General features: G+C 62.3%; 1 protein-coding gene across 1 annotated transcript in view; it reads left to right on the top strand.

The window, feature by feature from the left end:
• SLIT1 (slit guidance ligand 1) overlaps window positions 1-24,828 on the top strand; it is a 61,434-nt gene extending 36,606 nt beyond the window's left edge. Inside the window, exons 5-37 of the mRNA XM_075758132.1 lie at window positions 7,354-7,425; window positions 7,551-7,622; window positions 8,006-8,077; window positions 8,393-8,556; window positions 8,965-9,112; window positions 9,608-9,679; window positions 9,947-10,018; window positions 10,130-10,201; window positions 10,323-10,466; window positions 10,602-10,765; window positions 10,879-10,902; window positions 11,374-11,518; window positions 11,658-11,732; window positions 11,959-12,102; window positions 12,394-12,537; window positions 12,659-12,825; window positions 13,648-13,780; window positions 14,876-14,944; window positions 15,301-15,372; window positions 15,626-15,697; window positions 15,985-16,056; window positions 17,553-17,716; window positions 18,097-18,221; window positions 18,435-18,532; window positions 19,312-19,451; window positions 19,794-19,887; window positions 20,054-20,191; window positions 20,539-20,776; window positions 20,868-20,998; window positions 21,091-21,245; window positions 21,311-21,599; window positions 22,252-22,463; window positions 22,541-24,828. Of these exons, the coding sequence (XP_075614247.1) occupies window positions 7,354-7,425; window positions 7,551-7,622; window positions 8,006-8,077; window positions 8,393-8,556; window positions 8,965-9,112; window positions 9,608-9,679; window positions 9,947-10,018; window positions 10,130-10,201; window positions 10,323-10,466; window positions 10,602-10,765; window positions 10,879-10,902; window positions 11,374-11,518; window positions 11,658-11,732; window positions 11,959-12,102; window positions 12,394-12,537; window positions 12,659-12,825; window positions 13,648-13,780; window positions 14,876-14,944; window positions 15,301-15,372; window positions 15,626-15,697; window positions 15,985-16,056; window positions 17,553-17,716; window positions 18,097-18,221; window positions 18,435-18,532; window positions 19,312-19,451; window positions 19,794-19,887; window positions 20,054-20,191; window positions 20,539-20,776; window positions 20,868-20,998; window positions 21,091-21,245; window positions 21,311-21,599; window positions 22,252-22,463; window positions 22,541-22,785 (4,198 nt within the window). The 3' untranslated portion in view covers window positions 22,786-24,828. The remainder of the gene's footprint in view (window positions 1-7,353; window positions 7,426-7,550; window positions 7,623-8,005; window positions 8,078-8,392; window positions 8,557-8,964; window positions 9,113-9,607; window positions 9,680-9,946; window positions 10,019-10,129; window positions 10,202-10,322; window positions 10,467-10,601; window positions 10,766-10,878; window positions 10,903-11,373; window positions 11,519-11,657; window positions 11,733-11,958; window positions 12,103-12,393; window positions 12,538-12,658; window positions 12,826-13,647; window positions 13,781-14,875; window positions 14,945-15,300; window positions 15,373-15,625; window positions 15,698-15,984; window positions 16,057-17,552; window positions 17,717-18,096; window positions 18,222-18,434; window positions 18,533-19,311; window positions 19,452-19,793; window positions 19,888-20,053; window positions 20,192-20,538; window positions 20,777-20,867; window positions 20,999-21,090; window positions 21,246-21,310; window positions 21,600-22,251; window positions 22,464-22,540) is intronic.
• The last annotated feature ends 1,002 nt before the right edge of the window (window positions 24,829-25,830 follow it).

Raw genomic sequence — 25,830 nt, 5'->3', positions numbered from 1 at the left:
GCTCATCGTCACATCATGATGTCTAGCAGTGTGTTGCCTTGCTCCAGCAAAGGATTGTTTTGTCCTTATATATATGGGCCTGGCAAGGATGAGCTGTGATCCGTCACTTTCACTGGTGCTGAGATAACGAGAAATATTACTGCAAAAAACCTCAGATGGGGATGTGGGCACTTCTAAAGGAAGTGATTATTGTTGCTTGGGCCTTGGTGGATGTGACCTGGTGTGTCATCCTGCCCGCCAAGGGGTGCTAAGGACTCTGGTCCCTTCGGGAGGGCCGTCCCACGGCCAGGAATAATCACATCAGTCCCCCAACGTGTGGGCACGTGGGTGGCGTGTGAGGAGGTGATGGACATGACGGGTCCCTGCACAGGGCAGGGGACCCCCAGGGCTGGGCAGCCTGTGTGACCCAGAACATAGAGACCCTAAAACTCACAGGTGGGGACATGAGCCCCGCTTTCCAGCTGGGGTAGAGGCATGCATGAAAGCGCGTATAGAGGCCAAACTCCTCATGCCACCCAGGAGCAATGAGCCCTGCACAGGGCAGGAGAGGCCAGTGGTGGCTTTCAGGCTGCTGTGGTGGCTAGAAGGATGCTTGCATCTCCTCATCGCTACGGCCCCTGTAGGGACACCTCTCTGCCTTTGTGTAGCGCTTCATTGTGCCACAGAGATGTCTCCTGTGCTGAATACAGGTTGCTGCCGCCATCCTTGTCCCAGCTGTACCGTCTCTGCTCTGTGCACCCTGTCCCCAGTACCCATCAAGGCTGTCTGGGTCGGCAGGCAGTTTCTGTGGCTGCAGGTTGCGGTCTCCCCCAGCACACTGCGGGCTGCGGCACCCGGAGCCAGGAGGATAATGAGATCTTAATAGTCCAATTATATCCCATCGATTTACTCAGCACGTAATTGTCGGCGGCTGGGGCTGCCTGATGAAGTGCTCGCTCCGGCTGCCAGCGGGGAGGGCTGTGTCGTGCCACCCAGCCTGGGATGCTCCACGCAGCAACCAGCTGTTCCCCCTTGAACTGCCGCAGGAGCAGCCCCCCCGACTCACTGTGTCTCCGTTGTCGTCCCGTCCCCGCTGCCCCTGCCAGGAGGGGCAGGGACAAGAGTGGCAGACAGATATTGGAGCGGGGACCCTGGCACCCTGCCGCGGCTGGGTTGGGGGTGCCAGCATCAGGCTGACCCCGGGTTGACGTTCCCCACTCTGCTCTGGGGAGCAGAAGGGTTGTGCATCTCCACCTCCCACTAAAACAGGCTGACAGGAGAAGTGACCCTTGGTGGGTGCCAGTCCCTGCCAGCTGAGCAGCGGCTGAGCCGTTGGCCATACCTGGCAGCCCGCACTGGGCAGCGCAGCAGCTACCAGGGGCGTGCCCAGCTGGTCTCCTGGCAGCAGAAGCTGGCTCCTGAGCATCCACCTGCAGGTGTTTCTTGCAGCAGCATGGTGTTGCAGGTGCATCTCTGCGCTTTTCTTCCATTCATTTCCCTTTTGAGCTGGTTGTAGCCAGAAGTCCCACAGACTAATGACACCTTGTTTAGAAGAGTCACTCTTACCTGTGATTTTAAGTCTACCTTCATGATTGTGCCGGTCATCCCTTGTTCTGCTGTTCTGAGAAGCAGCAAATAATGTTCTCTTTCCTCCTCACCATGCTGCTTTGGAGCCTTCCCTTTCTGGCCCCTGCCAAGGTGACATTTCCAGAGACCCCACGATCTCTTTGCTGAGTGGCAGGGGCTCATGCTGAGCCCACCATGCTGCACCCTGGCTTGTTTGCACTCATGCATCAGACTTTGCCATGCCACCTTGTCCTGTGCAAACACTACCAGCCCCAGGGGCCGGGATCGTAGCAGGCAGCACGCAGGTTCGCCATGACCTTGGGGATGGTGGAGTGAGGTGGGAGGGGTGGGAGGTCTGTCGTGTCCCCCTTGGCCAGGATGGAGCAGTGCTGGCAGCTGGGGCAGCGGAGCCCATTAAAAGTCAAACAGCCTGACGTAATGCTGGGGGCACGCCGCGGGAGCCTGAACCTGAGACAAGGCTGCGGGGCCCCGCTCGTGCCAGTGCTGGGGGCTGGGGCAGGTGACATGGTGGACAAAACCCTGCCTGGTTATCCTGGCACCCTGCTAATGCAGCAGCGGGGCAGCTGCACCTGACCCCCGGCAAGCAGCTCCCTTCCAGGACACTCCTCCTTTGGTGCTGGGTCCTTGCAGCACTGGGGACTTGTGTCCATCACCTCGAGCGGATCATGCAGCTGCGACACATGAGCAACACTTGTTTCCTCCAGCGCGGGGCAGCGGGTGCCGACACCGGCACAAGCGGTAGGTGCAGCTACTCCTCCCCTTGCAGCGAGAAATGGGAGTGCAAAACCCCCACGGGGACTCTGGGCTGTCAGCCAGTAATGTGAGCGCTGATTAGTCTATCGATCTTGCATAATGCAGGAGTCTTTCTGTCCCTTCGTGCTCACCCTTGTCACCTGTCAGGCGGTGGAGGTGGTGGCAGGAACAGCCGTGCCGGTGGGGCAACCCCAACTCTGCCCATCCCTCTGCCCGGGGCAGGCTGTGCTGGGACAAACAGCATATGTGGGGTGACCCGAGGGACACCGGGCTGCTTAATAGCTGCTGGTTAGTCCCTGGCAGGCCCTTTGGCTTGGGGAAATGCTGGCTGCACCCTGGCACTGTCTCCTCCGGCACAGTGCCAGTGAGGCGAGGCTGGGATCCAGGGAGCACCCATCCCAGCCTGAAACGCTGGTGCAGCCCCAAGCTGTGCGGTTTTCTTTGCAAAGGCATCTGCCCTGTCTGCGCGAGACTTGGCGGATGGTTGCTGTGGCTGAGCCGGTGCCTGCGGTGGCTGGTCCCAGCGCCGGTGGAGCAGAGATGCTGGGGGAAGGGCTTGACCCACGAGCAGGGACCTGTTGTGCATTTTCATAGTGAGAGCAACAGCCCGGCAGCAGCTGAAGGGTTAATGCCTTTGATCTGCCCCAGCGAGCAGGAGATGGTCTGGGAGCCCACTGAGCTTCCATCATGGAAGCTGGGGAGGAAACAAATTAAAGACAGCAGCAACACCCTCGCTTCACCCGCCTGGAGCCAGCGGCCACTCCTGGGCGTGCGGGCGCTGCCAGGGCAGAAAGCCGCTCGCCTGCCATGGCGTGTCTCCACAGCCCTCGCCGGCTTGGCCGGGACATGACACGGGCTGCAACTTTCTCCTGGACAGAGGTGCCCCGATCGCTGCCGAGACCTCCGCACCGCTGGCAGAGCTGGCCCCGGTGATGCTGCCAAGCCAGGCTGCCTGGTGAGGGGAGCGCCGTGCCGGAGGGCTGCCAGGCCGCCCCAGCGCTCTTGGCAGGCGGCGGGGGGCTCGGAGGACGCGGGGCCAGCGCCGCTGGGAAGCAATTACCTCCCCGCTGCGTCCGGCCCTAATCCCCTCACACGGCGCGCGAGGAGCCGGCTCGCCAAACAAGGCTCAATCAGGTTAAAGTGTGAAGTCAGGATTAGCTGAGAGAATGAGAGCGTGGTAATAGCCTCGGCCTCCCTGCCCGGCCGCTGCAGCCCCGCTGTGGCCCCCTCCCTCCCTCCCGCCCTCCGGCCCACCGGGCTCTTGCCGGGAAGATTAAGGGCTGCCGGGGTTTGTTTGCTTGAGTGGGCTCCCCACTGGGAAGCGATGTCGAACAGTTTTGCTCGGGCACCCTGCTAAGTGCTGGGCAGGGCGGCGCGCTGGGGGGTTGGCTCCCGCTGCCGAGCCCCTGCCAGCCCCCCGGGGGAGCTGTGCCCCGCGCCTGGCTCCTCGCCGAGGCTCCCCGGGGACCGGCAGCGGTGGGGCAGGGGCTGCTGGCTGCCAGGAGAACCAGCGCCGGGGGCACCTCCTGACCCACCGCACATAGTGCACCAACAACCACCATGCACACGCAGTGGGGCAGAGCAGCGGGGAAGATCCGAGCAGGGAAGTGTTCAAAATCCCAGTCTCTGACCACCGCGATCCTCTGTGCTGCCCAGCCAGGGGGAGATTGCGTGGACGTAGTTTGGCCATAAGGCTTTTGGGGGATGTGGAAGGAAAGCAGGTACCGTCCTTCTCCCCATTGCACAGCCATGGATTGGAGAAACCCCTGCAGGAGATGAGCCTGGGGACAGCAGAGGTCTGGGATGGAGCTGAGCCAGGAAGGGGTGGAAATGCAGTGGTTTCCCATGGAGCAAGCAGGAGCCCAGCTTTGCAGACAGGCTGCTGAGAGCTTCCTGCTGGGGCATGCAGGTGTGCTGCAGCCTCTCTGCAGGGTCTGCCCAGGGTGCCAGCAGTCCAGGTGTCTGACTCTGTCCTCTGTCACTCGCAGGGAGGAAGCTATGTATCCCCCATTGCCAGCTCACCCCTCATCATCCTTCCCCCTTTGTACCCCCAGGAGCCCTCTGCACCCTGTGCCGTGTGGGGAGAAACTCCAGCTGCAGCGTCCCCATGGCATGGGTGGTGCCGTGGATGGGCCAGCTGCTTGGGCTTCCCCTTGAATTCACTAACCAGGAACTCTTAAACTTGGAGCTTTAGTAAAATATCTGGAAGTGAAACCAGAAAAGGCAGAAAGGGCAGCTGTGACAACAGGGCAGGGGCTGCTTTCTTTCCCCCTCCTGTCTGTGCCCGTGGGCTGGCTGGTCCCCAGCAGGGCTGTTGGACGTCTCAGCGCTCGTGGTCACTTGCTGACACTTTGCACGTGATGGCAGCAACCCGTTTGTATTTGGCGGGGTGCGAGGTGGCACTGGTGCAGCTGCCAAGGGTGCCGCAAGCCGCGCGGCGGAGCAAGGAGAAGCCGTGCCATCTGCTGTTTCTTCAGCGCCAAAGTGTAACACAAACATAGCTGGGAGCTATGCAACACCAGGAGGGAAGGGGCCGTGCCTTGTTCCAATGCCGGGGCCCGAGGATCCCGCAGGCAAAGCATGTGTTTGTCCTGGTGTCGTCAGCTGTGTAACTGTGCCGGCAACGTATGCCCGGCACCGGGGCCTTGCTGAAACCCTCGCATCCAGCGTCTGTCCCTCTTGGCTTCGGTACCCCCAACGGCAGCACTTCATCGGTGACTGTCATAAAAAGCTGTGAAGGGGAGAAGCCTCGCAAAGTCATTTGCAACCTTCTAGCAGCGTTTCCCTCGTGAGCTGTAAGTGAGCAGCTTGCAGACAGACGCCTGGGTTTACTCCCCGGGCACACTGGGACTCCCATGTGCTGCAAGCGGAGAAGCACAAGCAAGGTTTCCATGGGTGAAACCAAACAAGCTGTAGGCAGGGGCTGCCCGGGCAGGCAGCACCAGAGCTGGGAGGGGTTGCAGAGCACAAAAGTGTGGTGGGTGCTCCCACACTTGGCTTCGCTGCGACCGGTTTAATGTTGGAGGACAGGCAACTGCCAAGAGGGAAAGGAGCATGATCCATTGACTGCGTTGTTAGGAAGAGCAGTGAACTTCATCTGGGGTTTTCCGGAGGGTTTTCTAGGGGATTCCTTCTTCTAGGAGTGAAAAGGGAAAAGGGGATTTGAGGCGAGGCTGCGTTTTCCTGAAAGGTCAGTGCAGTTCCTGGGGGTCCCCGGACTCATCGCATCCCCAGCAGAGGATGAGGAAGGGTGTTTCCATCTGGGGTGGCGGGGGTTGCTGCACGTCAGGTCCTTCCCCTTTGGAGAGTGCAAGCTGACCACCATCCACCATCCATCCCTTCGGGCGGGCTCAACCCTGAGCCCTGGGAAGGGCTGGAGCAGCCTGGGCGGGGCCAGGCAGAACAGGCAGCGCAGGCAGAGCAGGCAGCACGGGCAGGGCAGCCTGGCAGTGCCGCCGCGCGGGTAGCGGTGAAACTGCGCCTGCTGAGCGCCCGGCTGCTGGCAGGGGAGTCGGACTTTACCCCCCGCGGGAACCTGGGTCCTTCCAGGGGCGGCATCTCCCTTTCTCTGCCCCAGCAATGGTACTTTGCCAGCCGGGTTTGGTTCCCCAGGAATGATCCAGAGCGATGGCCCAGCCCCTGCCCCCTGCGCACACTTTGTGTGCGCAGGGGGCAGGGGCTGGGCCATCGCTCTGGCACCGTATGGCAGCTCCTTGGTTGACTGGGCATCTCACTGGAGGTCTGGGGAAGCTCACCGTCCCTGAGTTTTCCTTTTTCTTGTGCATCTGTGCAAGCAACACTGGTGCTTCCCTCTGGGACCATTTCCCTGTCGTGGCAGTGAAGTTTTCGGCTGGGGTGAAGCGTCTATTTGGAGACCTCCAGGTCTTTTGTAAGCAGCTTGTGGACCATGCTGAGCTTGTTTTCTGGAGGAAATGGGGCATGGGGAGGAGCGTGGATGCTGTGCTTCGACCCTGACCCAGCTCAACTGCTGTGGGATATCAGTAGTCAACAGGCTTTGTTACGTTGAAGCAGAGCTGGTGAGCACGAAGTGTGACATGCTGGCATCCCGGCACACCCTGAACCATCTCTCGGGGCTGGGATGGGGGGTGTCTCCGTGGCCTGTGTAATGCTGAGGGGTGCTTAATCCACGCGGGATGCCTTGGTCCTGCTCCTCACTCGCCCATGGACTCGCTACATAGGACAAATGTTGTGTCATGCCTCAGTTTCCCTGTGCCAGGGGGGAGCTGGGGGTTCGCCTCCTGCCCCGGGGGTGGCTGGAGCAGGGTGGTGCTGGTGGCCGGCAATGCAGGTGCCTGCCGAGCTCGGAGGAGCTCCTGGCCCTTGGGGTGGGAGAGGGAAGGGCAGCATGGGAGCCGTGGGGCACAAATACGATAGGCAGGTCCCCCTAAGGATGGGATGAGCTGAGCTGGTCAATCCAGACCCTACTTTGCAGTGAGATTTTTGGCCTCCATAGTTGTTAAAAGCCAGCCCAGGCACGGTGGGGATCTGACCTGCTGCCAGCCCTGTGAACACAGAGCCCGTGCTGGCCCAGCACACCCCGGCACTGCAGAGCGGGTGATTACATGGATGGTGCTGTGTAGTGATGAAGTAATTAATGACCCGATTATTTGTGCCCTCTAAAGTACGGGGCAGGCTCCATGGGAATGCCTGCTGGAGTCACTAAGTGTAATTACCAGTTAATCAGCAGGGACCTGTAATTATAGCAGTCACAGGGTATTTAAGTATGGAGGGTTTTACCAGAGCTGTGCCCTGCTGCTCTGCTTATCAGAGCCGGGGCACCAGTGATGGGGAGCCACAGCTGCTTGCAGCCACCTCGCATGGAGCCGGACATGCCTTGGAATGGCCAGCAGGACAGTGGGCAACCAAGGACCTGAAGCCAAATTACAGTTTCCCAGAGCCCCTGGGGGATCACTGAGTGCCGGGGCATGACCCTGTCTGTGGATGCCCTGGTCCCACGGGGCATGGTGCTTTGCAGGCGCTGCTCATTTTCCTTCCTGCATCTTTCTTCTGCAGGGACCTGAGCGAGAACTTCATCCAGGCCATCCCCAGGAAAGCTTTCCGTGGGGCCACTGACCTCAAGAACCTGTGAGTCCTGGCAGCGATGGGCATGGGTGGCATGGGAGTTTGGAGTCAGGTCTGGCAGCAGGAGGCATCAGGAGCCACCGGTCACTTTCTGTCTCAGCAATGCTCCCTCTGTCTTCCTCCCACAGGCAACTGGACAAGAACCAGATCAGCTGCATCGAGGATGGGGCTTTCCGTGCCCTGCGGGGGCTGGAGGTCCTGTAAGTGGCCAGGGGCTGGCTGGAGCCTCCAGCCCACGAGCCCCGTATGGGGTGAGGGTATCCCCGGGTGCTCCCCGCTCACCGAGGCACTGCAGGAACATTCCTGTTGTGCCGTCTCTCCCTGGCCCCAAGGAGGGGCTGAGCAGGGGTCTGGTACCTCTGCTGTGGAGCTGTGCTCCAGGGCCTGATCCTGCCCCAGGGGGTCCACCTGCCTGCAGCTGGCTGTGGAGGGAAGAAACCCTGCCAGGGGTTTAGGCTGTCCCCATCCCTCGCCTCTCTGTCCATCCACCCTGTGCTCCCAGGGGTTTGGTGCCACCTGGACCATCTCACGCTCCCACTTATGGCCTGGCCGCCCTGACCTGCTCCCCTCTGCCTTCCTGCAGGACCCTGAATAACAACAACATCACTTCAATCCCCGTGTCCAGCTTCAACCACATGCCCAAGCTGCGGACATTGTGAGTGCCGGGGCCATGGGGGTGGGAGGGACACCCTGGGCTGGAGTGGGATGTCCCCGGCTCTGCCGGTGCTGGCAGCTCAGCAGTGCCACAACAGCTCCATGGGGAGAGCATGGAGGGGACACCCCTACAGAGCATCCCCAAGTACTGCCAAGCGAGGTGACCTTGGCAAGTGGCACAGGTGCTCTCGGCCTCCTCCGTGTCCCCTTCTGTGTGCCGCCAGCCTTTGGGATGAGCCAGGCTGGGGCAGCCGGAGGGCAGGGGCTGATGGGCAGGACCCGTCCCGCGGCCACTGACTGCCTCGTCTGCCCGCAGCCGCCTGCACTCCAACCACCTCTTCTGCGACTGCCACCTGGCCTGGCTCTCACAGTGGCTGCGCCAGCGCCCCACCATCGGGCTCTTCACCCAGTGTGCCGCTCCGGCCCAGCTCCGTGGCCTCAACGTGGCCGAGATCCAGAAGAACGAATTCAGCTGCTCCGGTGAGGGGGATGGAAGGCGGCAGGTGCCAGGGCAGGGACTCGGGTGGGGGAGACAACGCCTGTCTCATCGATGCAGCCCACCTCCACTCCCTGCCACGTGCCCCAGCTCAGAGCCTGGATGCACCCCGTGGGCTCGGCTCAGGTCAGCACTGTCCCTGGTGTGGGGACAACATGGGGACAGCACCTCTTTATCAGTGTGATAAAGGGTGCATCCGTCTGTGCCCTTGGAGCTGCGTGCCTTTTGCACAGGGTTGGGGCGCACCAGGCAGGACCTTGTGCACCCACTCAGGGGTGCCAGAAGCTGTCCCAGCACCCCAAGCTGTCACCAGGGTCCCTTCCTTGGGGTGCTGCCATCCACCTGCCTGGCCCAGCTCTTCGTGACTCCCATTCTGGCTGCTTCCCCGGCAGGACAAACGGACCTGGCACGTGCCCAGCTCTGCAGCTTGTCCTCTGGCTCCTGCCCAGCCATGTGCACTTGCAGCAACGGCATCGTGGACTGTCGGGGCAAGGGGCTGACAGCCATCCCCGCCAACCTGCCCGAGACCATGACAGAGATGTGAGTACCGTCCTGCCTCGTCACTGCCGGGCTCTGGGTGACTTGAGGCAGTGGGGACGCGGGGTCAAGCCCTACAGCTCAGCCACCCCGCAAGGCGGCATGCCTTGCCCTTCTCCCATGCTGCCCAGATTTAGCCCTGGATTTAGCTGCATTAAAAATGTAAATAGAGAAATAATCTCCTTAGGGGAATCCAATTACAGAGCAAAGCCCCTGCTGGGATGGCACACAGAGCACATGGGAGGCAGCAGGCACCCCCAGACCCAGGGTGCTGGGGGGGGGGGGGTGTGGAGCCAGCATGGTTCTCCCACCCATGGCAGCCCTCCCTAATGGATAAAGCCCTGACCGCAGGCTACAAGCTGTTGGTGGGGTGACGGTGCCACTCCGTTGGGGTAACTTACTGCAAGCCTGGGGATCTTGGAGTCCCCCAGCCCTGTCGATGGGGTGCTGGGGCTCAGCCAGCCCTACAGCCCTCATCTCTGCCTTTTCTCTTTGCAGACGCCTGGAGCTCAATGGCATCAAGTCCATCCCCCCAGGCACCTTCTCCCCCTACAAGAAGCTGCGGAGGATGTAAGTGTGCAGCCCCCGCCAGCCCACCCGAACCGCAGCACCCTTCACCCTGCTGTCCACTGCAGTGAACCTGCAGCCCCCCACTCCGACACACATGGGGCACTTGCCATGACATGGGTGCCCCACATGGCAGCACTGGGATGGGGTCCCGGATACCCCCAGCTCTGTATGTAGGGTGCTGGGGGTGGTCCCCTGGACCCAGCAGAAGGATGGGGGCATGGGTCAAGAGAAGAGGGGTCCAGGCCACCTTCTCCCTTTGGGTTTCAGAGACCTGAGCAACAACCAGATCTCAGAGATCGCCCCCGATGCCTTCCAGGGACTGCGCTCTCTGAACTCCCTGTAAGTGCCTGCACCAGGGTGTGTGGGGTGAGGTGGGGCGGACGCTGTGCCCGCTGAACCGCGCCCCACACCGGTCCCCCCATCGTTCTCACGCCAGCCTTCCTCTCCCAGGGTGCTGTACGGCAACAAGATCACGGACCTCCCCAAGGGCGTCTTCGGCGGACTGTTTGCCCTGCAGCTGCTGTAAGGCGCTGGTGGCTGGGTGGGATGCTCTGCAGGGACACCAGGAAGTGGGGCTGAGGTACCCAACACCCGTGGTGCAGTGAAGGGGGTCCCTGATCTCACCTGCCTCCCTCCCTGCCAGGCTCCTCAATGCCAACAAGATCAACTGTGTGCGGGCAGACACCTTCCAGGACCTGCAGAACCTCTCTTTGCTCTCGCTCTACGACAACAAGATCCAGAGCCTGGCCAAGGGCACCTTCACCTCTCTGCGGGCCATCCAGACCCTGTGAGTGTCTGCACCAGCTCTGATGCCTGGGCGGGCGGGTGCCTGGGAGGGGAAGCATCGTGGCAGGTAGCCGGGGCTGGAGCTGGCAGTCACCTGCTGCCCCCGGCACTGTGTCACCCGCTGTCCCTGGTGCAGGCACCTGGCCCAGAACCCCTTTGTCTGCGACTGCAACCTGAAGTGGCTGGCAGACTTCCTCCGTGCCAACCCCATCGAGACCAGCGGCGCCCGCTGTGCCAGCCCCCGGCGCCTGGCCAACAAACGCATCGGTCAGATCAAGAGCAAGAAGTTTCGCTGCTCGGGTGAGAGTTGTCCCTGTCCCCATCATGGGTGCCCTGCGGCATGGCTGTCCTCAGCCCTGCCCCAGCCTGGTGTCTGTGTGCTCAGGGGTGCTGATCTGCTTTTCTCTCCACAGCCAAAGAGCAGTATTTCATCCCAGGTAAGAGGAGGAACCACACGCGTGTGTGCATGGTGTCCTTTGGGCCAGGGGTGGTTGTGCCAGAGCCCTGTGGTCCAGCCTGGCAGAACCACGCTGCATTTCCCATCATTTCTGGTTGCTGAGTTCCCGGATGCTGCGGTAACAAAAGTGCTGGGTACCCAGATGTGCCAGCATCTCTCATCGTGCTGCTATCCAGATGGGCACAGACACGTCCCTGGGGTCCAGCTCTGGTTGCGGGAGGGGGAGAGGGTGGTGGGCAGTGCAGTGGCCTGGGTACCCAGGACAAATATCCCTGCAGAGAAGCTGCTTTGGGCTTGGAGAGGAGTAATATGTGTGCGGCGGCTAGGATGAGGAGAGCTGGGGAAGAGATGGAGCCAGGCTGGGGATGTGGGAGGATCGGGGGGGGGGGGTACAGGTGCAGCCCCCATGCTGCTGCCTGTGGGAGCCCACGCTGCCCTCGCTGGTGTGCAGGGACAGAGGATTACCAGCTGAACAGCGAGTGCAACAGCGACGTCATCTGCCCCCCCAAGTGCCGCTGCGAATCTGGTGTGGTCGAGTGCTCCAACCTGAAGCTCACCAAGATCCCAGAGCGCATCCCGCAGTCCACGGCTGAGCTGTAAGAACCTCTTCCCTCCCACCCCACTTTCCCTCCTGCAGCCGGAGCATCGCCAGCACTGGGGTTTGGCTCAGGGTTTGGTCTGTGCCAGGCCCTTCGCAGCCATCTCCTGAGCTCTTTTCCCTGCCACCCACCTCAGGCGCCTGAACAACAATGAAATCTCCGTCCTGGAGGCCACTGGCATCTTCAAGAAACTCCCGCATCTGAAAAAGATGTGAGTATAGGGAAGGCACAGCCCCATCGGGAGTGCCCAGGGGCTGGGAAGGCACGTGTGGGGGTCCTGATGCCAGGGCAGCCTGGGGCATGAAATGGGGGGCATGTCCCAACCCAAGGGTCCCCTGAGGGCATCACGGGATGCTTGCTGGGACCTGGGAGAGGCAGCATTCAGGATGAGACCATGGCAGAGCCCCCCATCCCAGCCTGCTTTCCCTTCTCCTCAGCAACCTCAGCAACAACAAGGTGTCTGAGATCGAGGACGGGGCATTCGAGGGGGCATCCTCCGTCAGCGAGTTGCACCTCACTGTCAACCAGCTGGAGTCGGTGCGGAGCGGCATGTTCAGGGGCCTAGACGGGCTGAGGACCCTGTGAGTCCCCCCTCCACCATGGGCACAGGGACGGGGATGCCCCTGCTCCTTGCTCCCCTGCCCTGCCCGTGCTGCCGGGCTGGTGCTGTTGGCATCGCTGCAGGCCTGGCTCAGGAGCACCTTACCCGTCCACTGGCCGGGGCAGGGGTTGGTTTTTGCCGCTCAGGGTCTGGTTCAGGCTCGTCCTGCTGCCCGGCAGCGAAGTGGGCAGAGCCTGGGCACTGCCAAGGTGGGTTTTCCCCATGGTACCTGCCCGGGTCGTTAGGTGCTCTCGTCCCCTTCCCTCCACAGGATGCTGAGGAACAACCGCATCAGCTGCATCCACAACGACAGCTTCACGGGGCTGCGCAACGTCCGCCTGCTCTCCCTCTACGACAACCAGATCAGCACCATCGCACCGGGTGCCTTTGACACGCTGCAGTCCCTCTCCACGCTGTACGTCTTGGGCCCCAGGGGGGATGCTGCCAAGCTGTCCCCATCGCAGCAAGGGGCTGCAGAGGGTCCCCTTGCCTGGTGGCCTCTCAGGTGATGCCCTCGTGCTCGCTCCTGTGTGCAGGAACCTGCTTGCCAACCCCTTCAACTGCAACTGCCAGCTGGCCTGGCTGGGGGACTGGCTGCGCAAGAGGAAGATCGTGACGGGGAACCCGCGGTGCCAAAACCCCGACTTCCTCCGGCAGATTCCACTCCAGGACGTGGCTTTCCCCGACTTCAGGTGTGAGGAAGGTAACTCACGGGCCCCATGGAGCTGGGTGTGAGGGGGAACCGGGCTGCCTCTCCTGGGCTGACACCACGCTCCCTTTCCCAGCACCACCCCTGCTCCCAGGATGTTCGGCAGTGCCCCGCGGCAAGCCGGTAGCTCAGGGGGTCCCTCAGCCCGTTAACGTGCTCCCCTAATGATGCATGAGTTTCCCTCCCTGGTACCCAGCCCTTAGGGCTGCACTCAAATACCCACGAGCTGCTCTGAAGCCGGAAGAGGAGTTAGCACCCACTGCACCCCATGGCCCTTGTGGGTAGGCAGGTCCCTGTTGGCACATGCTGTGCCCTGGGTGCTGGCAGGAGCAGATGTGTAGGCAAACCCCACCAGGATTCATCCTGCTCCTTCCATCCTTCCCTTCCCAGCCCCTCACACATGCCAGAGCTGGACAGACGGAGCAGGCGGGGAGTGCGCATGTTGAGAGAAAAGCCTTTTTTAAATTTTTTTTTTAATTTAGAACAGCTTTTGAGCCCTCTGGAAAATATTTACAAACAAATCATCATTTCTTCTGCTTTCCCTCCTCCACCATGTCAAAGACTGAAGGGTTGCATCCTGCGCCTTTCCTAACGGTGTGAGATAACATACGGTTGTCCCGGGGACGCCTCTCCCGCAGGAGCCCAGCGCTGCGGCGGGGAAGGGGAAGCAATGCCGGCTGCTCGGCGCAGGCACCTCTCCCTCTAGCCTGTGTCTGGGGGACGGGTGAAGGGCGGGTATTTCAGGAGGATTTGCAGGGCTGAACCCCTTCTTCAGGGTGGGCTCTGGTGACGTGTGGCTCTCTGTGCCTGGTTCAGGTCAGGAGGAGACCAGCTGCATCCCCCGGCCCCAGTGCCCACAGGAGTGTACCTGCCTCGACACCGTTGTCCGCTGCAGCAACAAGCACCTCAAGGCCCTGCCCAAGGGGATCCCCAAGAATGTCACAGAGCTGTGAGTGGCGGGCGGGTGCCCAGGCTTTCCCCCGACTGCCAGCGACTTTGCGGCTCTGTGTGTGGGGGTCTCTGCTGTGGGGTTGCAGATGTTGGGGCAGAGATGCACCCACCCACACCCCTATCCTGGATGGGTAGGGGGATTAGGACCCCCCACCCAGCCAAGGCACTCTGTCCAGCCCTGACCCCAGCAAGGGGCTCAGCAAGAGTCTCGGTGCTGACTCAGGGCTATCCAGGGTGATGTGCAAGGGGTGTTGTCACAGCAGCCGGGTCCCTGCTCTTTGGCCCTTGGGAGGGGGCAGCGCGGGACAGCCACCCCGTGCAGCTGCGGTCCCCAGGCAGCCATGCAGTCCAGGGCTCTGCGGTCCCTGGTAGCCTACCGTGAGCGACAGGGATGGAGCCACCCTGCCTCTGCCAGCTCCCCGGCCCCTCTCTGCTGTCACCTTTCATTGTGGCTGCAGGGATGCTCTTGGCAGCCCCAGCTCCGAGCACATGGGCAATGGGATGTGCTTTGCCTGGGGTCAGCCACCCATCAGCACGGGTGTCAGGGAGATGCCCAAGGAGCTGTGGTGGGTCTGGATGTGTGTGTCACTGCGAAAGGGGCTCTGCACCCATCTGGGATGGGGGACAGCAGCAAGTCCTGTGTGCAGGGTGCGTAGACACTGGTTGTGTACATGCATATGTATACCACCCCCTCACACCCCTGCGCTGTCTCGCACACCCCTCCTCTCCCCACATCCTCCGCACTCTCTCACACATGCCTTGGGAACGGTTACGTCCGCCCACGCTCACATTGGATGTGTAAACGCAGCACATGGCTGGCTGCACTCGCATGCGCAGGCTGCTGGGAGATTGCTCCTGGGGACCCACACGCAGAACCCCCGGGCACGCTAATGTGCTTGTACGCTGGCTCCCCCACCAGCTGAGGGGTCCCCCAGTAGCCCCGCAGGCCCTGAGTGCCAGGAGGGAGGTGATGCTGGAGATGCTCCTTGCAGCCCAAAGTCCGTGGGGATGTCTGTACAGGAGGAACAGGAGGGCAGGGGGAGGGACCTCCCGCTTCTCTGCCACTCCGAGGTGCTTTTGCTCTTCCTTGCAGCTACCTGGATGGAAACCAGTTCACTCAGGTCCCAGGGCAGCTCTCCACCTTCAAGTACCTGCAGCTTGTGTAAGTAGCCGGGAGCAGGAGCCCAGGCAGCCAGTCTCCACCGCTGGGACCTGTGGGTGAGGACAGGGGCTGTCCCCGTGGTGGATGATCCTGAGGAAGGGCCTGGCAGTGTGCAGGGACCCCTGACAGCCCTCTGTGTCCCCCCTCCGCACCGGGACACAGCTGGCTGGCAGTGATGCTCAGAGGCAGAGGGTGACAGTGGCATTGCTGCCAGCACCCTGTGTGACAGCCCTGCTGCTCACCTGGAGGCCGTGCTATGCTGCTGTTCGCACCCCATTGCAGATGAGCAGTGTGGGGGAGCAGTGATGGGGGACGGGGCCCAGCTGGCTCCAGCCCCTGGGGTTTCTGTTTTCCAGTGATCTGAGCAACAACAAGATCAGCTCCCTGAGCAACTCCTCCTTCACCAACATGAGCCAGCTCACCACCCTGTAAGTGCAGTCCCTGCCGCATGCCATGCCAGGCTGCAGCCCAGCTGAGCTGCAGGGGGCTATTCCTAGGGGACCCCAAAGATGGGGGGTGCTGGGGACACCGGGGTCTCCCCTCTCCACCTAGATGAAGCTGTGGTTTGAGGTGGAGCTCTTGTATGGAGTGGCTGGGGGATCATGCAGCCCAGGGTGGGCTTCTAGCAGCACACATGGTGGTGCCCCTGGTGCTGCGTTGCCTCCTCCTTCCCTTCCACAGGATCCTCAGCTACAACTCCCTGCAGTGCATCCCGCCGCTGGCCTTCGAGGGCCTCCGCTCCCTCCGGCTGCTGTAAGTACCTGCCCCCAGTCCTGCTTGGCCCCTTCTCTGCTGCTGCCTGTGTCCCCTGTGCCAGCTTGGAGCTGGGTGCAAGCAGGCAGGGTACAGGCTGCAGGAGGAGCAAGGGGAGATGCATCAGCCTCTCAGAGCTGATGGTGCATTTGCAACAGTGACAGTGCGGTGGGGTCCAGCTCTGCCACCCCCACCTGGACCCGTGGGGTGGGGGCAGCCCAGCTGGCTGTGGCCCTTGCTGCGCACCCTGGAGCCGTGGGGATCACAGGACCCTCTGTTCTCTGTAGGTCTCTCCATGGCAATGACATCTCCAGCCTCCCCGAGGGCATCTTTGCAGACGTCACCTCCCTGTCCCACCTGTGAGTATGTCCCACTCCACAGGGCCCAGGGCTGGACGCAGGCTCCGGAGACCTCTAAAAACCATGGGGCTGAGCCCAGATTCTCTAGGGGCTGAGCTGCCTCTTATCTTCTTCTCTGGGCTGGTATTTGGGCAACATTTGTCGGGCAGTGCCATGCCTGCCCTCCCCTTGCTCAGCTCACAGGTCCAGGCGTGGATGACTCTGTGGTCCTGGCTAGAGGTGGCATGAAGTCCCCCCCACCCCACCAGGTCTCCCAGGTCCCCTAACATGCAGGTCAAGCCATGCAAGGTGCTGGCATGGCCGTGGGTTGGCAGGGGCTGCTCTGACCCATGCCAGTCTGTTGTTAGCCTCCTGCCAGGGTGCTTCCCTGCAGCAGCACCCCCAAACGTGTCATTAAGCATCCTCCTGCCGGTGCCAGTGTTTCAGCCCCTCTTTGAGGGAGACCCAGGAGTGCAGCCCCATATCTACTGCCTGGGGTGGGGGTTCAGCTTTGCTCACAGTGACTTTTTGGTCCCTTCCCTGTCCCTGCTAAGCTGTTCCCACCCGCCTGCCAGTGTCTGGTCCTGCTCCTGGCATCCCGGGGGTCTGAGGCTGTTCCTCCAGCCTGCGGAGAGCATCTTGATTCCTGACCTGGCCTCCCTGCATTTTTTGGGAGCAGCAGTTAAACTGTTTGGTCTGGTCTTGCTTGGCTCTTCACCGATTTCCCTTGCTGAAGCACGGTGCTGCCTTTGCCACTCCCAGCTGGCATTGCCAGTTCCCGCAGGGCTGAGCTGTGTCACCAGCCGGCGCTGTCGGTGCAGTAGGACCGGCTTGTCAGCCCCAGCAGATCTGCCGTCCCTGCCGCCTGCCTTCTGGGCTGCCGTCTTCTTCCTTCGTCACAGGTGTCGATCGCACCAGCCCTCCATCACCGCTGACCTTTGCAGTGAAGGAGGATGCAAAGATGCATCAAACCCCTCAGTCTCCCATGTCATCCCTGCCCTGCTATGGAGCAGAGCAACCCTCCCTCCTCCTCCTACTCTCTCAGAGCAATTCCTGCTCTTCCCCAGTACTGTGCCCATGGGCTCCGGCTGTCACCTGCTGTTTGTCCCCAGCAGCCCACTTCTGTGTCCCTGCCCTGCAGGCTTGCACAGCAGACCCCAGGCTGGCCCCGCAGCTCCCGTGCGATGGTCCTGTTGTTTCTGCACAGCCCCAAGGTGCTTTGCTTAAGTGCTGGAGAGGGACCCCTGGGGATTTCTGTGCAGGCAGCCAGAGGAGAGCCCCAACACGGAGCCACGGGGCACTGCATGGGCTGTGGGGCTGGCAGGAGGGTCATCCACTGGGCACCGGTAGAGGGGCTGAGCATGTGCCCTGGTCCTCCCACTGTGGGCAGTATCTGGTTGGTCTGGAGATGGAGGCAGCCCAGCCAAGTGACCAAGTCCTGTCCCGTACCCAAGGTCTCTGAGCACAGTTCCCTGCCTGGGGCAGGGGGTACAGTTTTGCCTTTCCTCCCCCTGCAGAGCCATCGGGGCCAACCCCCTGTACTGCAGCTGCAACCTGCGCTGGCTCTCCAGCTGGGTCAAGACTGGGTACAAGGAGCCAGGCATCGCCCGCTGTGCTGGGCCCCCCGACATGGAAGGCAAGCTTCTGCTCACCACCCCTGCCAAGAAATTTGAGTGCCAAGGTGAGAAGTGACCACGCTGTCTGTCCATCCATGCCCTCAGGCAGAGTAGGAGGCACCGTGGGGAGCTGGGCTGCCTCCTGCCCCACGCCCAGCTGGGCGATGCTCTGTGAGTCTGGGAGACTCCAGCATTTCATCTGTTGAGCTGCCTTGTGGAGGAGGGTGACTGGGATGCTTCTGTCCCCTTACCTGGCTGGTGGCATGTCCCCGGTGACTGAGCAAATTCGTGGCTGTTCGTTGCATGGTGTACAACCCCTCAGCAGGGCAGGCTCTGCTCCCAGCCATGACTGGGGCTCTTCCCCCACCAATGTCAGTGCCCACAAACGGACACTTCCCCATCACTCCTCCCACTCATGATCATCTCCATGCCTCCTGTCCCGCAGGTCCACCTGCCCTGAGTGTCCAGGCCAAGTGCAACCCCTGCCTTTCCAGCCCCTGCCAGAACCAGGGCACTTGCCACAATGACCCCCTCGGCTTCTACCGCTGCACCTGTTCCAGCGGCTACAAGGTACCCTGGTCCCAGGGGGGTCCCCAGCCTGGGGGGACCCAGCCCTGCAGAGGGGAAGGGGGAAGCACAAGGCCTCTGCTGCGCCCCCGGGGCTCGCTGCCTGCAGGGCCGTCCCCCCTCCCCGCACACCGCAGTGCCCTGCCAAGCAGGACGGGGCAGGGGAAGCCGATGCTGTGGCACCCTCCTCGCTCCCACCTCTCCCTCCTTTCCCAGGGCAGGGACTGCGAGGTGGCGCTCAGCACCTGCTCCTCCAACCCCTGTGCCAACGGGGGGACCTGCCAGCCCCAGGAGGGGGAAGGAGCTGGCTTCAGGTGAGTGCCGGATGGGAGCCCACAGAAGATGGATGTTTGGGCAGTGGTGTGAAGCGCCAGCATCCCACAGAGATAAAGTTGGATGCTTCCTTCCCCTCCTGCGTGCTCCCTTGGGCATGTAGCTGGCATATTGCATTCACCTGGCAGCTCCAGCCCATGCTGCCTGCTCTCTGCAGCCCTGCCCGCGCCTCCTGCCAGCACACTGCCAGCAAGGCTGAGCGCTGGCTCCACTTCCCCATGCCCCCCAGCACTGCAGGCTTCTGGGCTGAGGGTGTCAGGGGGAGAGGGGGTCCCACTGCCATGGGAGGTGTGGGGAGGCAGAGGGCAGTGGGATTTGGGGCTGGGATCCGGCTGCTGCAGCAGGGCTGGCTGTGCGGGATGGGGCAGGATGCGGCCCTGGGGTCACTGTCGCTCCCTGCGGGGCTGCTGTGCCCCTGCGCAACCCTCGCTACCCCGAATGCTTCAGCTGTTCTGGGAACTGGGGTGCAATTAGCGGCTGAAAATAGAGGCAGGCCGGGGGCGAGGAGGTGGGATGCACAGCCGCCTGGCCCCCCCGCGCTGAGTGGCCTCTCAGCCCGTTGTCATGGCAACTTAGCATCCTCATGGTGGATGCCACCCTCCCCTGCGCCCGGTGTTTAGCAAGGGGGCACCGGACCCTGCTTCCCGGAGCCTCTTGGCATGCATGCTCTGCACCAAGGTCCTGTGCCTGCATTTTTGAGGGAACCACCCCAAAACGCTCCATTTCCCACCCTCTGACGCTGCCGCATGTCCCATGGCAGGTGCCTGTGCCCGGTGGGCTTTGAGGGCCCGAGCTGCCACAGCACCAGTGACCCCTGCAAGGAGCACAGCTGCGAGAACGGGGGCTCCTGCGTGCCCAGCGCCACTAACTACACCTGCCTGTGCCCTGCCCGCTACACAGGTACCCGCAATGAGGGCTAGCCATCTCCAAACCTCATGGGCCTGGCAGGGGGATGTGTCCAGCATTTCTCCCTTCCACCTGGGAAGGCTAATAGCTCCTCTCCTTGCCATCTTGCTGCCCCTCACTGTGGTCTCTGGTCTACTCTGGGGCACGAGCTGCCTCTGGCACAGCAGAGCTCTGTGCCCGTGGCAGTGCGAGCTGCGGGCTTGACAGCTCCCTGCCTTGAGCTGAGCCCCCCCGTGGGCTCCTCCTGCCCTGCGGGGTCCAGGGATGCCCTCTGCTCCTGGAGCTGTGCAGGGAGCAGGCTGGGCACCCCCTGGCACCCCCTTTTCTGTCTCACAGGGGATTTCTGCGAGCAGCCACCGGATTTCTGCTCAGCTGAGCTCAGCCCATGCCAGCATGGCTCCACCTGCATCTCCACCAGCCAGGGGCCCAGGTGAGCCCCCCATCTCCAAGCTGCTTTCTCCTGTCTGTCCAGCGGGATGGGTGTTTGCTTCTGGGAGGCTGCAGCTGGCAGGCTGGCGAGGGGGCACGGGGAGGGGGACGCCGGGAGGAGCAGGCGGGAAAGGAAGGGGCGGCCGTGAGCCCCCTGCCTGCCCCAGGTGTGAATGTGCGCCCGGCTATGTGGGGAGCAACTGCAGCGAGGACTTCGACGACTGCCAGGACCACCGGTGCCAGAACAACGCCCGCTGCCTGGACGAGGTGAATGGCTACTCCTGCCTCTGCAACGAGGGCTACAGGTACAGCCAGGAAGATGGGAGGGCACTGGGAGGTCATGGGGGTGGTTACATGTCACTGTGCAAGAGGGACCGGTCCTGACTCATGTCCGTCCGTCCATCCATCCAGCCCAATGCAAGAGGAAGGAGTGGGGCTGGGGGTGTGGGTCTCCAGGGATGGAGGCTGAAGGGAGCCAGCATCTCTGTGGAGGGACCCCAGGGCAGGGTTCAGCATCCCTCTGATGCCGCTGGCTAGAGAACCTCCCTGGGGACCCCAAAACAGGGTGGTGCTGTCAGAGCCCCATGGGGCGGTAGGCAGTGGGTAAGGTGCTTTCCCAGCCCCGTGCCCAGCAGCACCCTTGGCTCCGCAGTGGCCAGCTCTGCGAGATGCCACCCCGTGCCGCTGGCCAGCCCGGCCTCTGCGAGCGAGCTGAGTGCCAGAATGGGGCCCCATGCGTGGAGCGGGGCACCCGTGCCCTCTGCCAGTGCCTGCCCGGCTTCGGCGGCCCCAAGTGTGAGAAGCTACTGAGCGTCAACTTCGTGGACCGTGACACATACCTGCAGTTCACCGACCTGCAGGACTGGCCCCGGGCCAACATCACCCTGCAGGTGAGGGCTGGGGGGATGTGGGGTCAGTGGGGGGTGGCATGGGGGTGTCGTCCCAGGGATGTGGATGGGTTCCCACCTCTCCCCCTGCCAGGTCTCCACGGCTGAAGGCAACGGCATCCTACTGTACAACGGCGACAGCGACCACATGGCCGTGGAGCTGTACCAGGGCCATGTCAGGGTCAGCTACGACCCTGGCACCCACCCCAGCTCAGCCATCTACAGGTACCTGCCATCCCTTCCCCGCTCACCGGGCCGCCACCCCCGTTGCACAGGCTTTGGGGGTGGCTCCCTGTTGACCCAACCTTCCTCACCAGCGCCGAGACCATCAATGATGGACAGTTCCACACAGTGGAGCTGGTGACTTTTGACCAGATGGTGAATCTCTCCATTGATGGTGGCAGCCCCATGACCATGGACAACTCGGGCAAGCACTACACACTGAACAGCGAGGCCCCTCTCTACGTGGGAGGTAGGACAGGGGCCAGGGGGATGGCGGGGGGCAGCCAGGCATGCTGACAGCCCTGTTCTCCCCAGGGATGCCCGTGGACGTCAACTCAGCCGCCTTCCGCCTCTGGCAGCTCCTCAACGGCACCAGCTTCCACGGGTGTATCCGCAACCTCTACATCAACAACGAGCTGCAGGACTTCACCAAGACGCGGATGACGCCAGGGGTGGTGCCGGGCTGTGAGCCCTGCCGCAAGCTCTACTGCCTACATGGCATCTGCCAGCCTGCCGGCGCCCAGGGTCCCGTCTGCCACTGCGAGCCTGGCTGGGACGGGCCCCACTGCGACCAGCCCCGCGACGGCCCCTGCCAGGGGCACAAGTGAGTGCCCCCATCCCATTGGCTGCCCCACAGCAATGCCCTTGCCCCCATTGGCTGCCCCGCAGTGACCCATCTGCCTCATTGGCTGTCCTGAAGCAACAGCACTGCCCCATTGGCTGCCCCAAAGCGATTGCCCTGACCCATTGGCTGCCCCACAGTGATCCATGTACCCCATTGGGTCTTTGGCAGCCCCACTTTGCTGGGTGCCCCACCACAACTGCCCCACTCCACCGGCTCGTTAGCTGCCCCTTCCTCATTGGCTGCCTTGTCATTGGCTGCCCCTCACTGGCCACCCCGCTCATCCCTGCCCTCTCCATTGGCTGTCCCTCCTCACTGCCTGCCCTGCTCTCCCCTCCCATTGGCTGTCCGCCACCCCGGGTCAGTGCCGGTGCCATGCCGTGCCGCTAGCACTGAGTCGTGCCAGGGCTGTACCGTTGCGGTGGTGCCGTGCCAGAGCCACACTGCTGCTGTGGCAGTGCTGTGCCAGGACGGCTGTGCCATACCAGTGCTGTGCCACGGCAGCGCCATGTCGCTCCCTGTGCAATACTGTGCCGGTGCTGTGCGGGTGCTGAGCCCTGCCACGCTCTCTGCTGGTGGGCCATGTGTGCTGGTGCCGTGCCGGTGGGTGCCTGACGGCGCTGGGTGCCCGCAGGTGCGTGCATGGGCTGTGCCTGCCCCTCGACGCCCTCTCCTACAGCTGCCAGTGCCGTGAGGGCTACCAGGGCGCCCTCTGCAACCAGCCTGCCGAGCCGCCCGACCCCTGCCGCCGGCGGCCCTGCGTCCACGGCCACTGCCGCCTCACCCCGGGCGGCCAGCCCGTCTGCGAGTGTCACAGCGGCTATGCCGGAGCCCTCTGCGACCAAGGTAGGCTCTGGGGAGGTGGGTGCTCAGGGCGGGCAGCCCCACACCGGGACGCCGGGCTGAGCATCGCTGTCCTGCAGAGCCGGAGTGCCGTGGGGAGCCGGTGCGGGACTACCACCAGGTGCAACGGGGCTACGCCATCTGCCAGACGACGCGGCCAGTGGCTTGGGTGGAATGCCGGGGGTCCTGTGGTGGCCCCGGCGCTGGCTGCTGCACCGAGCTGCGACTCAGGCGCAGGAAATATGCCTTCGAGTGCAGCAATGGTGCGACTTTCGTGGAGGAAGTGGAGAAGCCCAGCAAGTGCGGCTGCAGCCAGTGCCTGTGAGCGGCCACCGGCCCCGGAGAGGCGGGGAGCCGGCGGGGAGCCCCCCTCGGAGCCAAGGACCTCGCTTTGCCCTGCAGCCACGGTGCTGTTGTCCGGGTGTTCCCGAACTGCAGCTGCATTGGAGGAGCCCGGCAGAGGGTAGAGCTGTTGCATCTAGAGGGTTGGGGGGAAAAAAAAACAAAACAGAAAAAAAACAAAAAAACAACCCCACAAACAAAGCAAATGTGTAGATAGAGAATTTTTTTTAAGAACTGCAGCTACACAGATGTGTGGATACGGGGTGGGCACTCTGCCCAGCTGCTCCCTCTCTGCTCCCTGCGGTGCTCTGCCTTCGCCTTGGTGCAGCCCTGGAGGGCAGTGCGGTGTCCCCCTGCATGTCCCCTCCCTGGCAGCCCCATCCCTTGCATCCAGCCGGGCAAGTCGGGGGCTTTTCCAACACCTGGGGCTGGAGCAGAGGGGCCTAATGTGGCAGAGCCTCGCGGGCCGTGGCAAGCCGGGGTTGGCAGAGGGCTGCACAGCCTGGCGAGCCCAGAGCCCGGCTCCCTGTCGTCTCCTCCGGCAGCCCTGGCCTCCCTGCTGAGGACCTTCCATTGCCCTGATGGCAGCTGCAGTGAGCAGCTCCCTGGTGCCATGGCTGGGGTGCTGGAGCCCAGAGCACCCCAAATAATGTCACCAGCTCCACGGTCACAGCCTGACCCACCAGTAGCACCCCTGGGCTGTGCTTGCCGAATGGGCTCTGGGGTGCATGGGGCATGGCTCCAGCCCAGCGTGGTGGCGTTGAGGCCACGCTGGGTGGACTAGGACCAGGGTGGTCCCAGGAGCACTGAGTGGGTCATGGGCAGTGGGGCACAGATGTCTGGGGGGGTACCAGTACTCCGTGGTCCAGCACTGTGTCGTTAATGCAGAGGGGGTCCCGAATGCCCCCAGCCCAGCCAGGTGGCTCTGCTCAGAGGTGGGAGCCGTACGGGGTAGCATGGGAACCCCTTTCCTCCAGGCTCAGCCCTGGGGAGAGCTCTGCAGCTGAACAGAGGTGCCCCATGTCCCCCTGGTGCAGCGAGCCAGTCAGGAGGCTGCCCCAGTGCTGGAGCTTCAGCCTTGTGGGTGCTGGGGCCGGCTGAAGAGGCTGAAGATGCCCAAGCCTGGAGCCAGCACCACTGCCAGGACAGGTCCCACCAGCTCCTGGACTTGGGTGCTGGTGCCCGGGCAGCACCCCTCAAAGCCCACACTGGATGCGCTGTGCTGGCGTGGGAGCAGGGGCAGCACCGGTGCAGCATGGGGAGCCTGTGCTGGTGTCACACACACCCGACCTCTGCAGCATCGCTTCTATGCCCACGGGGATCAAGGATGGTGGGGGCCTGACCTAGGACACCGCACACAGCTGGACAGTGCGTAACCACTTGGGCCGACAAACTCATCCCAGGGCTGCAGCCCCCGGTTCCTCCATCTCACCGCTCCAGCACATCAGCTTCAGGTCTGCACCGCCGGCTGCAGCCGGGCTCCGGGCATCTCCACTGGGTACAGCCAGCTCTGTGGGTGCCATCACCGCCCCTGCTCACCACCGGCATCCAGGACATTCCCACCACCATGGGGATGTGTTTCTGCCACAAGCACCCTCTCCACAGGAGCCCCCTCTGCCGCACAGAGGAGCCGGGATGTGTCTCATTTTGCCCGTGGCCCGGCCAGGGCTTGGTTGTGTTGTGTTTCTGTTCTTGCTGTAAGCTAACCGCTAAAGTATCTCTTTATACAGAATACTTACAGATTCTAATATATATTTGTATTTCATTTTGTTATAGTATTTTTATATGTTCGGGGTCAACAAATGATGTTTTCTTTTTGTTTACAGATGCTACTGGGCAGGAAAATGACGGTGGCTTTGTTTGGCCCGTGGGGTTTGTGTGTGTCACTGTTGAAGACGCTGGTTTGTACTAGGCTGGCGAGGGAGGCGCTCAGCATCCTTCCGCTGGCAGAGGCTGTATTGTTTTAGGAGATGTTTGGTATTGTCTATGTTGTCTTCCATGTGAACATGACATTTATTCATTCAGAGGCTTGGCCTCTTCTTTCCTGGTGGGGAAAAGGGGGGCAGCTGGTGCTCAGGAGCTGCTGGGTGTACGAGGAGGTGGCACAGGGTGGGGAGAGTTGGTCCTGCCATGGGTGACGACCTGCTACTCCTGCAGCAGCCCTAGCCACCTCTTCTGGCCACAGCATCATCCAGGAGGTGCCGGGACGTGCAGCCTCGGGCTGAGGGCTCATCTTTGAGGAGAGCCGGGGTTATCCCTGCAGCCCCGTGCAAAAGGAGCCATGGCTGCGTGGGTCGTGCGTGGGGCAGCGTGAGAAGCCAAAGGGCCAGGTGTCTGCTGCGGGGATGGGACAGCTGAGGGGGGGGAAACTGGGCACCTCTAACTCTTTGGGGAAGGGAAGAGGGGGCCTGGCAGCACTGAGGGGTTGGACTGTTCATGCCACAAAGCTGCTGCAGAAAGCGGCACCGCCAGCTCAGATTTAAGCATGGGAGCACTCAAATCCCACCCAGGCTTTTATATTCCCCCCCTCCGGAAAGGGGGGGGGTCCACCCAGAGAGTGCCAGCCTGGTGCCAGCCAGTGCTTGGTCCAGTCTTATTCGACATATTCATCAATGACCTGGACGAGGGGACAGTGCATGCTCAGCAAATTCGCTGATGATGCTAAGGTGAGAGGAGCGGCCGAAGGCTGCGCTGCCATTCAGCGAGACCTGGACAGACTAGAGAACTGGGCAAAGAGGAACCGTATGAAATTCAACAAGGGCAAGCGTAGGGTCCTGCACCTAGGGAAGAACAACCCTGGGCACCAGTACAGGTTAGGGGCTGACCTGCTGGGAAGCAGCACTGCAGAGAAGGACCTGGGAGTCCTGGTGGACAACAAGCTCTCCATGAGCCAGCAATGTGCCCTCGTGGCCAAGAAGGCCAGTGGTATCCCGGGGGGGCATTAAGTAGACCATGGCCAGCAGGTCGAGGGAGGTTATCTTCCCCCTCTACTCTGCTCTGGTGAGGCCACGTCTGGAGTTCTGTGTCC

The sequence above is a fragment of the Balearica regulorum genome, chromosome 7 (genome assembly GCF_011004875.1).
Source record: "Balearica regulorum gibbericeps isolate bBalReg1 chromosome 7, bBalReg1.pri, whole genome shotgun sequence".
NCBI lineage: Eukaryota > Metazoa > Chordata > Aves > Gruiformes > Gruidae > Balearica > Balearica regulorum.
This window is presented reverse-complemented; position numbering and strand designations above follow the sequence as displayed.